The following is a 17,186-nucleotide window of genomic DNA, read 5'->3' on the forward strand; positions in this document are numbered from 1 at the left end:
TCTCTTATATCTTTCTGTTTGTTTTCTGAACTGTTCACTTTTAATAACAGCCTCCCTGAACACCTTTGTGTTTTCCTGTTCTCATATATTGCTATATATGAATATTTTTGTGATGTATGGTATTATGTTGGTTTCTCAGTAGCTCTTTTTTTTTTTTTTTTTATAGATAAGCTTTATAAAAGGAAACACACTGTTTTACTAGTTCTACCTATATATGCCCTTGAGCAAGTTGATACACATTTGCACTCAGTTTCTGTAATATTTACACCGAAAATAAGACTTTAATAGAATTATTGGTCATTTTATAGAGGACAGTCCACCTTCTAGAAGAAGCCTTTGTGTGTCATATACATTAAAGCACTGTGAAAGTCTCATTAGAAATTTGGTGCTAAGTAATGAGAATATTTTCTAGCATCATAAGGCCACCGTATGACTCTGTGTTAAGGGTCTCAAGATACGTTTGTATGTGAACAGGAATGTTTCCTACATTAGAGATGGTTCTCTGTTGCTTATAGAAGCACGGTTATATACATAATGAAACATTCCCAGAACATCAAGGCTGAAAAACAGTTTCTACCCACAGGCCATCAGGCTTGTGAATGACACCCATCCACTGCCTACACCCCCCTCCCTCAACACAGACAGAGAGTAGCCTCTGACTCTCAGAGGTGTCAGCTACCTCATCCTTCATACATACACACACACCTCAGTGCAATATACATCAGAGACTACAGACTATCTCTGCATTCACTGCACATACACATACATTCCTCTCAATGCAAATAAACAACCCATCCTTCCTCCACAGGACTTTACATATGCATGTCTTTATGTTACACTGCACACTGTATTGAATTTTGTATGACTAATAGATTTAAAAATCTATGTATGTCCCAAATTGCGTACTTGTGCACTATTCTATAAACAGTGAGTAGTGTGTTCAGACCGAAAACTCTAACAAGAAGAAGAAGTGCACTTCAAATATCTGGATGATGCACTTATTCATACAAAAGAGTGACGTGTGGACTGTTGGACATGGACTCAGTGTTGGACACTTCATGCACTCAACCCTCACAGCTTTGCTTATGTAGAGGTAAAGGGTCAGAGATACTCCCAGCTGCTGATGCTGGATGATAAAAAAAAAAAAAAAATTCACATGAGCTAAAATGTGATTTTTAGTGAGTTTTAAAAATTCACTGTATTCTGTTAAATCTAGTGCTGTCTCATTAGGTGCATTTGATCTCATTTGTCATCAACTGGGAACCAATTTATTCTTCTAGTTAGTGAAAAACTGTTAGTGTTCCATTTGAGTCAATACGACTCTTCAAAAATTCATACACTAGAGGCTGGAGTATGTCATGCATAGTGTGTAGTACATCATGTGACACAGCTTTAGTGTCCAAAAGTTCCACTTCTGAGAACAGGATTAAAATTAGGACCTGATTATCAGATAGAACATGTAAATTATGTTTAATGCCCTTGTTTCATGCCAGTCATGCATTGTGTGCCTTTGCAGTGTTTATATACTCCATGCCTGGATACAAATGCAGCATTCGAGAGAGGATGTTGTACTCCAGCTGCAAAAACCCCCTCATAGACACGGTGGAAAATAAGCTGCAGATTGACATTGCCAAAAAGGTAAAGCACACACAAACTATTAAAAAAATAATATACCAGAGCCTGAATAAAACAGAGCCTGACACGTTACGTTTCTGCAGTTGGAGATCGATAACGGTGACGATCTCACCAGTGACTTCATGTATGAAGAGGTGCACCCAAAGCAGCATGCTCACAAGCAAGCCTTCGCCAAACCCAGGGGTCCAACCGGGAAGAGGGGGGGCCGCAGAATCACACGTGCTCCAGGTGACGCAGGGGATGAGGATTAACTCTGTTTAACATCCGTCCACTTTTGTGTGCTAAACCTTTTTTTTAATGTTAGAACTCCTACTCTACCTTAAAGCCGCTAACTCGTGTCTCCTTAGACCTGCGTATCTATGCACAAAGGAAAACACTACACTAGGATACAGCCTGAATGAGCAGCTCGTTCAGGGATCTGTGAAATTGAATGAAGACACACTAAATGTACTTACACTGCTTATTTACACCGCTTCTCAAACGCATATTACACCAAATTTTAGCAGGAAGGATGTTTAAATGCAGGTGCTCACTTCAAGCTGGGATGTCATTTACAAAGCGTTTAGCAGAAAGGTTACAAAGTAGAAACGCTTTGTGAATACGGCTTTCTGCCCATTTTTTGGCCTCATAAATTCTGAGACTGAAAACAAAACTCTGTTGAGTAGAATTGAGCAACTTTTCCTTCCCAGTCCATGACTGAATTAAAGAACTCTATTCAATAATTCAACAATCAGGTCCATTTTTCTCATTTCCTCAGATCACCATGTTTGCTCCCGAATAAGCAAAATTACATCCCGAGGCGTTTAATCAAGTTCATCAATAATGTCCTGACGTCTCAGCTGAGCAGCCCTGTTTCATTTAAGTCAGGTTATTTTAATGAAGGAGTTTCATGAAGTGCCACAAATAATGAAGAAATAATTTTTTAAAAAGTCTAATTCTGAATAACGGACTGTGTTTTATAATATAGAATGCTTTGATAACACAAAAAGGGAAATTTTCTAAATATTTCGAAATAACCAGTCAATCATGCTCTCTGTCAGTTGTTCAACTGGTAAGGACTCGTACTGAAATTCTATTTTTCTAAGACTGAACATTTGGTACTGTATGTCCAGATCACATTGTTTTAATCTTTACATCTGTCTTAATGGACATCCGTTTTTCTTTCCTAATTTAATGTTCCAAATACACTCCAGGACTTTTTTGTCCGTACCATGTATACATTGACTTTGTTCAGCGTTTTTATGAAGACCATTAAAACCTCTTCTAAATGAAGGTACTGCAAAAAGAGAATACACAACAGATCTACTGTATAGAAAAACCACTACAATTCATATACTAGTGTGTTAATGAAGCTTCATTTAAATGCAACATGGTACACTATGTCATGTCTGAAACGTCTGTGTTTTTTAACAAATGGAATTAACGACATAGGAAGATTAAAATATTTATATTATATTCCTCTGTCTTTTTTTGCTGTATGAATTGTGTGAATGAAGGTTTGACTAGAGAGTTTGGGGAATAATAAGAATTCCTATTGTTACAATATTGGCATGCTTTGAACAGTTTGAGTGTGAGATTAATGTAGTGAGGAACAAAGGAACATGGAAATGAGTCTTGACATCTTCCCTGATGAATACCAGTGAAAAACAGCTACCAGTTTCTTATACCACATCTGAAGAGAATTTTTTTTTTCTCCAAGTCGATGGATGCTGTTGCTTCATTGTTGCATGCGCTTGCCACAAGTTCTTGCCTCACTGTGGTAAAAAATCAGTGCAATGACCATTTTCAGTTATTAGATATCAGTGGAGCCAGTGCATCTTATGAAATGTGTTCGGGAGCTGGTAGGACACCAGTGCATAGATAAGAAGAACATAAAAAGCTTGAAATATACAGAAACTCGAGCTCAGAATCGAACCAGGGACCTTGGAGCTGTGAGGAGGCGATGCTACCTGCTAACGTTTAGTGATTCCCAAAACCATACACCTAGAATTTAAAGTCACGTGTGCAACCTGTGTGTGCTCTTGTTGGTTATATGTGTTGATGGTGCATTATAGTGTAATCATGCTCTATACTCTAGCAGTGTAGTAATGACCACAGTGAACATTCTTATAGATTTGTTGTGACACCAGGTATAGTGAAATGGTCTTCCATCTAAATAATAACCAGGTCCAGCTGCACTTAGCTTCCAAGCCTGGGCATTCTCGGGGCGGTATTGGTGTAGAGCAAAGAGCAAACCAATATTTATGGAATAGGACCGAACTGACTAAAAGCTTTCAGATGCAGCCATGCAGTCAGCCCCAAAAGTACATTTTAAGCCACACTTTCAGCCGCAATATTTTCATATTCTTCTTTTTCATATTGGTAAAAGGTTTAGAAATCAGATTTCACATTCATAAATCAAGAACACTTTTTAATTCATTCATTTCCTTTTTATAAATTCTTTGCTTCAGCCTTCACAGGAAATAAAATTTCCAAAAAAAAAAAAAAAAAACCCCTGCGAGGATTTCCCAAAAGCTGCTTTAGACAAAAAGTATTTTTTGGTTTATGTCTCTATATTATCTATAGTGTTCATTCATACATTCATTCACTCACTTGGCTGAGGTTCAGTTTTTAAAAAACAGGACTCTGAAGTTGATGATCAGAGATCCAGGTGGCTAGCTCACAGATGTTTCTGGGATTTGCACCAATCAGCCCTAAAATTAAAGCCAGATATTGTATAGTTCCCAAAGTAACATCCACATGATTGCCAGGACACAAGGTTTCCCTGCAGAACATTGCCCAGAGCATCACACTGCTTCTGCCAGCTTGCCTTCTTCCCATAGTGCATCCTGGTGCCATATCTTTCCCAGATAAGTGATGCACACTCACTTATCTGTCCACAAGAAAACGGGATCGATCAGACCAGGCTACCTTCCTCCACTGCTCCATGGTCCAGTTCTGATGCTCACATGACCGTTGTAGGTGGACAGGAGTCAGCATGGGTAATCTGACCAGTCTGCAGCTTTGCAGCCCATATACACAGCAAGCTGAGATGTATTGTGTGTTCCAACACATTTCTGTCATAGCCGGCATTAACTTTTTCAGCAATTTGTGCAAGAATAGCTCTTTTGTGAGATTCTTCTCTCCCTATGCACATCAGTAAGCCTTGAGCATCCATGAACCTGTCACTACTTCACCAGTTGTCCTTCCTTGGACCACTTTTGGTAGGTACTACTCACTGTATACCAGGAACACCCCACAAGACCTACTGTTGTGGAGATGCTCTGATTATCCCAATTTATCAAAGTCATTCAGATCCTTACACTTGCCAATTTTTCCTGCTTCCAAAACATCAACTTTGAGAACTGACTGTTCAATTGCTGCCTGAAATATCCCTCTTGATAGATGACATTGTAACGAGATAATCAATGTTATTCACTTTAACTGTCAGTGGGTTTAATGTGATGGCTGTTTGGTGGATATTTAGGACTGAAGGGGTTGATTTAGTGTTCCTGCCTCTTCTCATTCAGTGCACATTCAGGGCAGATGTTTGGATATTAATAAAATGGTTAAGTCCTGAAACTGTAAACTTGTGCATTCAATGGTCCAAGCATTATTTCTTAATGCATTTGTCTCCAAACATCACCTAGTGCCCTGTGCCACTGAGGAAAAAAAACAAGGGATTATACAGTCACAGAGCATGCATTTTTTCATAGAACATTTAATGTTTAATATTTATCTTTTGTTATAACCTGTTATTACACTGTTCATACTGGGAGAAAAACCTGACTGACATTTTAATAGAATATTTAACTCTGTCTCTCTCTTCAAAATAAGAGAAAATATAATTGTCCAAATGTGCTGCCTACCTAGGCAGCCTCCTCGCCCAGTAATAGTGTATATTATAACAACATTCACTTGATTTATCAATAAAGGGCATTGTGATCTTCCATAAATTGTGATATTATGTTATTAATGCAATTATTTTGAGCAGATGTCAACATTTTCTCATTTACTTTCTCATTTATTTCCCCATTAGGAAGTTTGTGTGCTATATGTCCTGCCTGCTGCTTGTGTAGTGCAAAAATGTCATCATTTCTTTCCACACCACTATTAGTTGGATAGAGTCTAATTCTCTCCCCCTTACATGATTGGAAGGGTGGGATGATTAGCTCCACCTTCAACCACTGTCACAATAAAAGGGAACATTGTCATGAGCGAGATTAAAGACCAGGAGCTATTGTAAAGGGGCAGCCAGCTCGGCCTTCTACCATCGCTAGAGGGAGGCAGAGAGCTGCCAGAAATATTGCAAGCCTGTCTTCTACCACCAGAGGAAAGCAGAGAGCCCTATCTTAATTATAATCAGTTCCACCTGTGCCTTGGTGCATTTAAGGAGAGCTCTCCACTCAATCAGTGTTCAGGCTTGAGTCAATCTTGTTAAATACTGGTGGCCCTTTTCTCAGGTGGCAACTTTGGGATGGTTTGCCTGGGTACAGCTGGGTAATATGTATGTTAATAAAAAACGTTCTAGTCTCAGCCCAGGTTTTAATGGAGCCGAGCTTTTAGTTAATTCTTGGGCGTTTGGCTTGCTCTGCACTTGAATCTATGGGTGATTTGCTGGATTGAGTTCTTGCCTCTGAACCCTGATTCAAAACCTGCACATAACGTCCTCGCTGGTACAAGCCATGTTGTGAAAGTCTAAAAGTAGCTCCTTATGAGCTGAATTCTCCTTCCCTTTTTCATCAACTCTAACTTTCTTAGTTCTTTTTTGTTTCCTCTCTCTCTCTATCTATCCTCCATTCTCCAGATACATCATTAACTCTGATAAATATATCATTCTCTTTTGTATGCCTTGGTGGTGGTTAGTCATGAGCCAGAGGTTTGTGCAGCTTTGTCTTGATGAGAAAATGTAGCCCCAAGATCACTAATACAGTGAAAGGTCTATAGAACACTTGCTCAGATTTCTTTAGCTAAAACCTTTGTTTCTTATCTGGTAGGCTGGTTTAGAGTTTTCAAACTCTAACTTGAAATTCTTGCCTCATTCCGTTTTCACGTATAACACAGTCCCGTAATGATACATGAAAAAAGCAACCAAGCAGCTAATTGAGAGCAGCACTGAAGGGGCTTGGCAAAGCGAAGGGAGCCATCTGCCAAATGTTCAACACGTCGTAGCTCATTTCGCTCTGACATCCTGAAAAGCCCCTTTAGACAGGACCTTCTGTACAGCAGCAACCTCACAGAAGGTTAGTGTGTATGTGGGGGGCAGTGCTTGTGGCAGGACTCTCCTTTTGGCATGTTGGTGAAAGTCTTAATAATTTTCTTTATTATGAGTTTGACATATTACAATGTCACAATGAGGTATGTGTGAAAAGCATAGATGGATGTCACAAATGAATTTACTTGAACTACGATTAATGCAATGCACAATGAGAATTATTATGCACAGGTAGTAAAGAAGTATGCATTCAATTATCAATTTATCTACATAGATAGGCCAGTGTTATTCTTTAATCTGATACAGTTTTTGTAGTAGTACTGGCTGCAATTCAGCTCACAGGTTCAGAAGTGTAGTTGCTCTTGTGCATTATCTTTTCCACAGTAACAACTCATTGACATGTTGGCACATTTGCCACACGCTCTTATCCTACAGACTTGGAGAAGTCTCCATCAATGAATAACTGATTCGCTAGGTCAAAAACTAAGTATACTATCAACATTTTTTGTCTAATAATTGAATACATCAACATACACGGATTAAATGTCAAGTAATTTTGCAGATATATAATGATTGATATAGCAAAGCTTTCTGTAATAATAATGTTCAACATTTTATAAGAATCTCGATTGTCTTTATATGGCTATATGTGTTTTTAGCTACAGGACAGTCATCAGGAAAGTCACTACCACCTGGGCGTTGAATATTTTCCTATAACAGAAGTCCATGACGTGATATTCATTACTTGTACATAATTGTCCAAATTCCAGAGGTTGGGTGTGATGTAAGAAGTTGTCTGTCAAACCTAGTTGTCTTCAAACACGTCGTGTTACATTCAATAGTGACAGATGAAATAGTCATCAAATTGCCATTGCAAGGTGACAACTTTGTCTAAAATCATAGAAAGCTAGCAGGCGATCAGCGAAATCATGATATACATTATGTCCTCAAGGCATGCCTACACACACACACAAAAAAAACAACTTAGGGAGCCCTGCCTAAGCTGAATGACACGTATTATATTTAGTAAGGACTCTTCAGTCAGGGCTAATAAATCCAAAAATAACTTGGTTGGTGCCGAGTCAAGGACACACATGATTGGTCTAAAGGACAGCATGAAAGTATAGAGCTCATTAAATCCGATAGCACAAAACTCAGCTAGACGTTCTTGTACACGGTAGTGGAACGGAGTGGTGTATAATGGATTGATTTGTGGCAATCTGCTGCTATATTTTAGCCTGGACGATCTCTCTTTTCTTACTGAAATGAAAAGTCAGACTAATCATTTCTGTCAAGGTCTGCAGGAATTTGGGAATCATGAATAACCTGATCATTTGGTCATTTAGATGCTGTGTAAATTAATAATGTAATAATGTTCTAGGGTCGATACAAGGGCATGATGGCAGTTACTGAAAGCTTTTCTCCCGGCTGTGAAACCTTCAGCTTATTTATTTATTTTTTTTGCCCCACTTTCACCCACACTGTGAACAGCTCTTGTTCTACTCACATAAGCTTGTGCTACACTATCCATTATAGATCATAGATATGTATTTAACCCTTTTGATCATTTGGTTTGAATTGATCACCTAAGTTTTCTTAGCTCTGGTATGCAAACTGCAACTGCAAAGTTTTCTTAGCGATCCACGACTGCTGCAGCTATGAGTGGTGTATGTGTACATGTCTTACATATAAAGAAACTGCACACATCTGAAAAATCAAACAGATAAGACCATGATCAGATAAAGCTTTGTTCTGGGGTACTGTAATGCAATCAAGGCTGTGATTAAACATTTAAGTAATACCAGTTGAATCCAGAATGCACACAAATGCTAATCTTAGACAATCTTGTCAGTCTCCATAGGAATACTGAAATCCCCAGCAATTACATCTTTGTTTGTAGACAAAGAGATTAGATTCTTCTATAAAGTAGAAGGCCCCCAGGAGTCCTCTTAGCAATAGTAAGTGTGATTAAATGTTATTTTCTGGAAGTAGAAAAACCTTCAGAATCAAGATTTCACAAGGTGTGAACTGTTTAAGTGGTACATCCACATTGTTCAGAAACAGGAAGGTTATCATTAGAACTAGATCCAGATTTTATGTATTTATTCAAAGATAGATAGATTACCGATTGATGGACATCAATAGCAACTTACTACTCTACTCAAAAACATATTTTGTAATGTTCTAGAGTGACATTTGTGCCTGTGTGTATGATAGAATGAACCACTTTCATCCACAAATCCTTATTTAGAATTTGGTACAGCCAATCATAGCAGGGAGTCCAAGAGAGTAAAATTTGGCTAGACTTTTAGGGAGGAAGGGATGGTATATTCTCTCTCCACTGAGACACTAGTCAATCATGGGTGTCTGTGAGCTCATGCATGTGGAAGTGGGCAGTGGGTTACAACTGATGTTGCTTGAGCAGCAGCTCGGAATTGTGTGGTCAGCTGGCATATCCGTCAGTGGAACCAGGTGATGGCCTCCATGGTTGGTAGCTGTCAAGTGGGCGGTGGTAGCTCAAATGTTTAAAGCTCTAGGTTGTTGATCAGAAGACTGGGGTTCAAGCACCCGGTACAGCCAAGCTGCCATCGTTGAGCCCTTGAGCAAGGCCCCAAGCCCCCCACAGGTGCTGCATGGCTGACCCTGCTCTCTGACCCTAACTTTCCAAGGATGGGATATGTGAAGAAAGAATTTCACTGTGCAGTACTGTATATGTGATGAATAAAGGCTTAACTTAACTTAAGTGATAGGAAAGAGCTACCAGATTGAGTGAGAACTGGCCATGACACAATTTTGGGGAAAATCACCCCAAAAAAGAATGAACCAGCTCTATATTTATATTCAAATGCACCAGCACACAAACATCCAAAACCTTCCACAGTCCCTAACATTCCTCACATTAGAATCAGCACTGAACTTTTGTTTGTCACGGTGAGTAAGCTCCTCCTGTAGCTCCTGGCTCTCAGTCTTGCTGTAATCATGGTACAGCTTGAGGGGGAGAAGCCTCTGAGGGCACACCTTCTAGCCATTCTATCATTAATCCAACCACTATTATCTTCGCCTGGAGGATCCCTCCAAACTCCTACAGCTGCCACAGGAGCAGGGGTTACATTAATGCGTCTACGTCTCCATCTGTGTGAGGTTACATCGTCATTAGTCCCTGCGGTGAGACTACAGCTTTAAAACAAAACTATAAAGAGAATCATTTTTGCCGTATTTCGAGTTTGACCTTGCGAGTTTCAACCGCAACCTGTCTGTGTAACAAGTTGTTTTCTATCTTTCATCTCCTCACAATCAATTCCTGACAACACCTTAATTCAGGAAACTGCTGGGGTTTAAACCATACCATGTTCTACGTGTAACATACGTAATGTAATGTTACTCAAGGCCGACAGGCTGTCCTTAACTTCCAAAATGAAAAGAATTTCATCATTATGGCCCTCACAGCTAGAAAAACAAGAAGTACGGCATGTCAAGCATGCTGTATTTCTACTGAGTAAAGAACAAATACTTCCAGTCATATTAAAACCATCAGCTTCACCTTTTCTGATGCCTGTGATCTGTACTTCCTCAAGCTCAGCATATTAAGATAATGAGAGAATGTATATACAAAATACATGCTACATACAGTAACTAAAGCTCTCAGATAGTTCTACGTGAGTTGTGCAATTATTACAGTAATTTGACCAAGCTAAACTTAGCCAACTAATGCTAAAATAGCCTCGATTATAAAAAAAAAAGAAATAAAGTACACAAGCTAAGCAAGACCCAATAAATACGAGGGGATGATGCTTTGAAAATTTAGAATCTTTATATGATAATTTAGATAACTTTATACACACCGCAAGCAAAACAAAGAAATGAAAAGAACATTAAGCTGAAAGAATAGCCTGTGTTCCAAAGCTTAATAATTTGCTATAATTAGCTCACTACCTTTGTAGAGAATTACGTGATAGTGGCGCTTAAAGGCATTAAATGGCGTTCGCTAATTCCAAAACAACTAGCAGTTTTAATGAATTTTGCAGCATTGTTCTGTTGAGGACAAATGCTACAGCTTAGATTATGGTGTGAAAAATGATTAACTTTGTTTTTATAGCTTCAAAGTCTGACAAACCATACACTACAACCCTTTTCACGTTCCATAAGAAAACATGCAAGCGGTCTTCCTACACGAGGATGTTAAAATCTCAGAGAAGGATGTGTCATGCGCTCTGAAGACCTGAGTTGGCATGCAGGTGTGTAGTCGTGATCCAGGGTGCACAGATAAGGTGCAAAGCCTTTTGATGCTTGGAATGCAAAGTCGAGTTCTGAATGTATTCTTGCTGCTATAAGGAGAGAGTCGATTGACCTCAACACTGAGTGTCAGATGAAAGAATTTCAAGAGGTTATGAACCAGGTGAGCAGCAGCATTCTGAATGCAGTGAAGAGGAGGTAGCAGCGGGTACAGAGTTGTATTAGTTAAGTCTAGAAATAACCAGAGCTTGTAAACAAAGTTGAGTGGACTAAGGGAACTTTCACACGGGTTGTTTAGCTTTTGCAGGATAAATTTGTAATGTGAAAACGGTCATGTGGACGGCATGGTACAGAACCTGAGACTACCTGTAGCACTGCTGTGAGTTCCGTGAATTTGAACGCAACATGTACTTAGATCTGCACTTGTTCAGGAGGTAAAGTGACCTGTGCACGTGTTTTAGCCGATGACGATCTCATTAGTTTCCACAACACAAGTCTAGCATGAGTGGCAGGGGAACGTTGTGGACCAGAGAAGAGGTGAAATGACTTATACTGCATAAAAATAGCGAATGCACGGGGGTACAAGAGAAACAAGTGAGTCTAACATTGCTGAGAAGCACCAGGAACAATTGCACTCAGATTCAGACCGCTGCAGATGAGCCCAGTTTGTGCTTGATTTGGGACAGGGCCTAATAATCACAGGCTTTCATGCACAGCCAAACTGTGGATCTCATTCAAACGGTGAAGTACAGTACTTTCTGGATGCATACCTGCAAACAAGAAGGCCACAAAGGCTGCTACAAGATGTGAGCTATATAAAGGCTTAAGAGATAAAAGCTTAAGTGATAGGAGAGGGCTACCTGATTGAGTCAGAATTGGACATGACACAATTAGTGGGGAAATCCCCCCCAAAAAAGAATGAACCAACTCTATATTTATATTCAGTACAGATGCACAAGCACACAAACATCCAAAACCTTCCACAGACCCTAACATTCCTCACATTAGAATCAGCACTGAACTTTTGTTTGTCACAGTGAGTAAGCTCCTCCTGTAGCTCCTGGCTCTTATGTCTTGCTGCAACTGTAGAAAACGTTTCCCTCCATCAGTGAAACAGTATGTAATATGACAATTGAACCAACCATGTTGCTAAGTATGCAATCCCATCTAATGTGGATAACACCATGCTTGAGTTGAGGTGAACCCTAGATCATCATCGTCATCTTCAAGGGGACTAGGGACTGAATCTTTGGACTATTCCCAGGCTTCTAGCTGCAGTTCAGTGGCTGACGCTCTGGCTTACTGATCAGAAGGTTGGGGGTTCAGGCCATAGCACTGCCAAGCTGCCAATGTTGGTCTCTCAAGCAAGGTCCTTAACAATCTCTGCTCCAGGAGTGTTGAATCATGACTGACCCTGTGCTCTGACCCCAGCTTCTTAACATGGCTGCTTTTTCTTCTTCTTAGTGGCTATCAAGATGGAGACTAAAAAGTTAGCTTCATAACATACTGTAGATCCACAAATTTCAACACAAATCATTCTTTTATTAGTGAAATAGATTTCTGTTTTGTGAAACAACCAGACAAGCCATTTACATTTACATCTGCAAATATACAAATTAGTCTGAGCAAATCTGCCATACTTGTGAAAATCTCTCAGAGAACTTGGTGAAAAAAATTATGGGATTGCATGAACCTGTCCTCCAACGTGGCCAAAATTAGGTACCCGCGACAGCATCTGATTTAAGGACAGGGAAGTCTTTATCATGGGAACAGGCAAAATCTACCCAGAATTTCATCAGAAGCTGTGGCTATTTCTTTCTCTCTTAGTTCTCACACTCTCACATTCACAAAAAGAAACAATGTCCTCCTCTCGTGCCCTCATGCTCCCTGGTGGGGATTTGACCTTGAGCCTGTGTGTAATATGAAAGCTTTCTCTCACTCGTGTAGAGAAAATGCTTTTCATTACATCCTCGAATAGTCTCTCCTCTGGGACTCGCACCTACTGTGGCAGGTATTTTATGCCTAAATAAAGTTTTCTGTCTCCACTGACAATACTGAGAAGCTTATACATGATTTCCTGTCAACTAGTTTGGATTGGATTTTGTGCTCACATTGCCAGCTCTTTACTTGTAAATTTCTCTTTAATATAAATGCTTGGAGTTTCTGGGAGATATTTACTATATATATAATCAGACTGTTGAAGGCTAGGCCAGAACTTGGCACCATTCAACCACTGACTGACTGCCAAGCCATAAGAATCATCTAGAATTGCATTATTTGAAAGTGTAGACGAATAGCACTTGCTAATCTTAAACCATAGACTCCACATTCAGATTCTAACCCACCGTCACCAGCATCAGGTTGCTAGGCTGCTTGGGTCTTTTTGCAACCAGGCTGCATTCATTTAAGGGTCTAAATGTTTACCAATAGGCAATGAGTGCAAAAAATATAAAAGAATTATGAAGAAAATGGCATAAATACACAATGCAACCCATGCTGGGATTAAACAGAAGCGAGAAGGGCGAGCAGAGAAAAGGCGAATCATTATGCTTTAGCGATGCCACATCTGATTTTGTAGGAAGGTCATGATTTCACAGCATGTATAACACATGTTCTCACCAGGAATTAAATCAGGGTTTAGGAGGTGTTTTTTTGTGTGTGTAGAGTACCGCCCCGTTCACTTAACATTCTTCATATATGGAGTTCTTAACATTATGGAAATGTGAAAAGAATAAAACAATTCATTATTTGGTCTAGATAAACAATATTAAGCAAGAAATATACCTCCATTTCCTGGCGGCTTTTAAACCACGATTTGCACCTCCCGCAGAACACATTTATTCAGTGCAGTTTGTGTGATGAGATCCAGCCTTACTAAATGAATGTGCATCGCAGACTGCATTACAAGTACATTTGTGGCCACAATAAGTGCACATCCTTGCATACAAACATCTTGTGTGAAAGCCTCTGAATGACCCAAATATACTTGGAGAGATTAGATTAAGTAGCTGCTATAGCAGTATAAGATTTTTATTGCTGATGAATCTGTCTTGAAGATATAAAGCCTTTCTTTGGTTATAGTTCTAGTTTCACCTGCTTGAACCCTCAACCCAATCCGATCAGTGATTACAACCTAGCCTCTGGGCTGATGGTAGTCCGAGCTGGCACGCTTTAATAAGCCATGTGTTATTTATAACGCAGATTTTTAATGAGGGAGTTGTGTTGGGTATATCGCACTGATTCATTCTGTCTGCAGCTCCTTTCATTCAAACCTCAAATGTCACTTCTCAACTCTCACCTCGCCTTAGGCCGAATACTAAATGTTCTTTTTATATAATTCTAAGAAGAAAGGGTTCCTTGTAAGAGGGGGCTGTAAGCTCGCTGTAATGGGGCACATTTGAAAAGAGTCATTATGATTCTATCCCAGCGCAAGAATTGAATTCGATATTGTGAAAGTCAATGTATGACTTGCATAGCAATTCGATTTGCTAGTATACAATGAGTCACCCGTCTGAAAGTGCTTTTTTTTAATCTCCAGGATGGAAAGCCTTCAGTGATCAGTGTAATAAAGGTGAGTGATTTACCTGTGTGTTTCTCTTCTACAAAGTAAGATTTGCGATTTAGACTGATGGATGGGACTGATTTGCGAGTGCAGACAGTATATCACAGATTTGAGCTTGAAATACCCTTTAATATTAATTCCCACTTTAACGTCTTTTCTTTGTCTAGTCTAGCTTGTTAGGAAGTTGGAGTCACAGCACAGGGTCAGCAATGATGCAGTGCCCCTGGAGGAAATAGGGTTAAGGGCCTAACAGTGGCAGCTTGCCAGTGATAGGGCTTGAACCCGCAATCTTCTGCTCTAACTCAGAGCCTTAACCATTGAACCATCATTGACCCTATTAGCTGATTGTGTTATTAGCTGTGCGCACCATGATCTAGCGGTTATTCCAGGTGCTGCAGCTAGTGTCGAGAAGGACGGGTCATTTCAGATGAAGCTCTGTGTTGATGCTTGTTCTGTTTTCTCGTGACGAAGTTATGGACATTTTACTATTATAAATTAATTATTATTATTTTGGCTGTTTCAAGTAGCCAATACTCTGTCCATGTATATTCATATTCAAACCCATTTAAGGAAACACTGTAATTGTCCTGGTGACACACACATTTGTGTTGTAGATTTTGCAGACTCATAAAAGCACAACCTGCACTAGCACTGTTCCCCCAATATCCAATATATCTCCATATACATACAGTATATCCACATGGATTATTTAATATATAAGTTTGTGTCTAGGAAATAATAAAAAATCTCACACACTTTAAAAAATGCATTACTTGACATTGCTTACATCAATATTTATTAGTATTTTTGGCCCTTACTGTTCTAAACACACACACATTCTGTCAAAGAAAAAGATTATTTCCTAAGCCACAGAGCCTTATATGTTACACCACTAGTAGACACTTTAAGCCACAAGAAATGAACCATTTTTCAACACAGTTTGCTGAAACACTTGATGAAGCTGCATCTTGCCATCACTAGCACAATCCCTCAAACCTAAAGACAAATTGGTTTGCAGGTGCTTAGTGTAACTGTGTAAGTGAAGGAAGTGAAGATACATTGTACATAGCCTCGATGCCTAAGCATAAAGCTTAAATTTAAACTAACACCATTTGTATTCTGCTAGCATGTTTTTTTTCCTGAAGGTTAATTTATCAGCTAAACTTACGAGGGCTATTTGCCCTTGAAAAGCTGTAAATTGCAGACTTACATATAGGTTTCTAAAAGCCTCTGGATCCTAGCAGGTCTTATTATTCAGACGGCCACCATAAGACTTTTCAAAACATTTCTACAAGCTGCTATCAGAGTGCAAAGCTTCCTCTTAGAGAAGTGTTAGATTGTTCACCGGATAAGGACATCCGAGTCCTGCTGTGATCAAAGGTTCACTTGACTCTGTCTCTGAAGGGGGGAAAAAAAAAAAGTTTTACCAAACCTATTTGTCAAAATGTGGAGCAGCAACCAGTTAGTGTAATACTTTTCACTCTGGGAAATGTTCTCATGTTCGTTGAAATCCAGATTCCCTTTTTCTTACTATGATTAAGAAATGATGAAGAACGTCTAAGGTTTAGAGCACAGCTGGAGCCGTGCTCATACGGCTGGCACGTATGAACAAAAGCATAATAAGGGTTTTTATACTTGCAAAAAGCAAGACACCCAAGAGCTTCTAGGAGGCAGGGATGGATGGAGGGAGGAAGAGAGGAAGGGCTGTTTTCACAGAAACCACTTTCATTTAGAAGTGTGTGTGAAATGCATGCGAGGTAGCCTGGCTGATCCTCCAATGAGGATTTCTTCAGAGCTGTTGCTAAGTGTCCATTGGTTATTACGGATAAAACAATAGAAGCCAGCACTCCACCTTACACAACTTCAGAGTTCTTTGTAATGTTTAACTCCAGTGTGTTGTTTTGTTTTTTTCAAGAATAAAATTAAGACACCGATCACAAAACTGTTATCTAAAAACCATTGATTTTTTTTATTGTTTGTGTTTGTGAACCTCATGTTAAAGGGGTTGTGTGTCTGACAAAACCATCAACTAATTAGACGATGAAAGAGGAGAGAGACAAGGAATAAGGGCCATTTAATCATTTATTAAATGGCAATTATTCTGTGATTCTTTCATCAGCAATAGGGATATCACCTGTTCCAAAGCATGGCTAAACACCAAATGTTGAATTGATCATGAAACTCTATTACTACATGCATACGTTTATTCATTCTGATAATTATTCTGATTATTTTTATTATTTGTGATTGCTTGCCCGTTTAAACATGTATAAATGCACATAATGTAAGATCCATGGGTTGTGATGTTGTACTTCCACTTGACCAAGCCTGTAAATGCTGTACAGAGTTTTTAGCAGACCCAGGATAAAGACCCAGATAGGCAGTGCTGGGATTTGAACTGACAATCTTCTGAGCTGTAGTCAGCTATCTTACCCCATAAGCTACCATTTCCCATTGGGCCTCAAAATGTTTGCTAGTTGGAAATCAAGTAAGGTCAAGTCAACTGGATTTATTTGTCATTTCAATCCAATACAGTGGGTACAGTACACAGTGAAGTGAACC

The 17,186-nt window shown here is 39.3% G+C and overlaps 1 protein-coding gene across 2 annotated transcripts in view; it reads left to right on the top strand.

Moving 5' to 3' along the window:
* Nucleotides 1-3,090, top strand: part of LOC131370388 (twinfilin-1-like) — a 14,902-nt gene extending 11,812 nt beyond the window's left edge. For both annotated transcript variants that reach the window (XM_058417695.1, XM_058417696.1), the window contains exons 8-9: nucleotides 1,517-1,638; nucleotides 1,719-3,090. In XM_058417695.1, coding sequence (XP_058273678.1) covers nucleotides 1,517-1,638; nucleotides 1,719-1,886 — 290 coding nt within the window. In that variant the 3' untranslated portion in view covers nucleotides 1,887-3,090. The remainder of the gene's footprint in view (nucleotides 1-1,516; nucleotides 1,639-1,718) is intronic.
* Nucleotides 3,091-17,186: the final 14,096 nt, after the last annotated feature.

This window comes from Hemibagrus wyckioides, linkage group LG19 (assembly GCF_019097595.1).
Source record: "Hemibagrus wyckioides isolate EC202008001 linkage group LG19, SWU_Hwy_1.0, whole genome shotgun sequence".
Classification (NCBI taxonomy): domain Eukaryota; kingdom Metazoa; phylum Chordata; class Actinopteri; order Siluriformes; family Bagridae; genus Hemibagrus; species Hemibagrus wyckioides.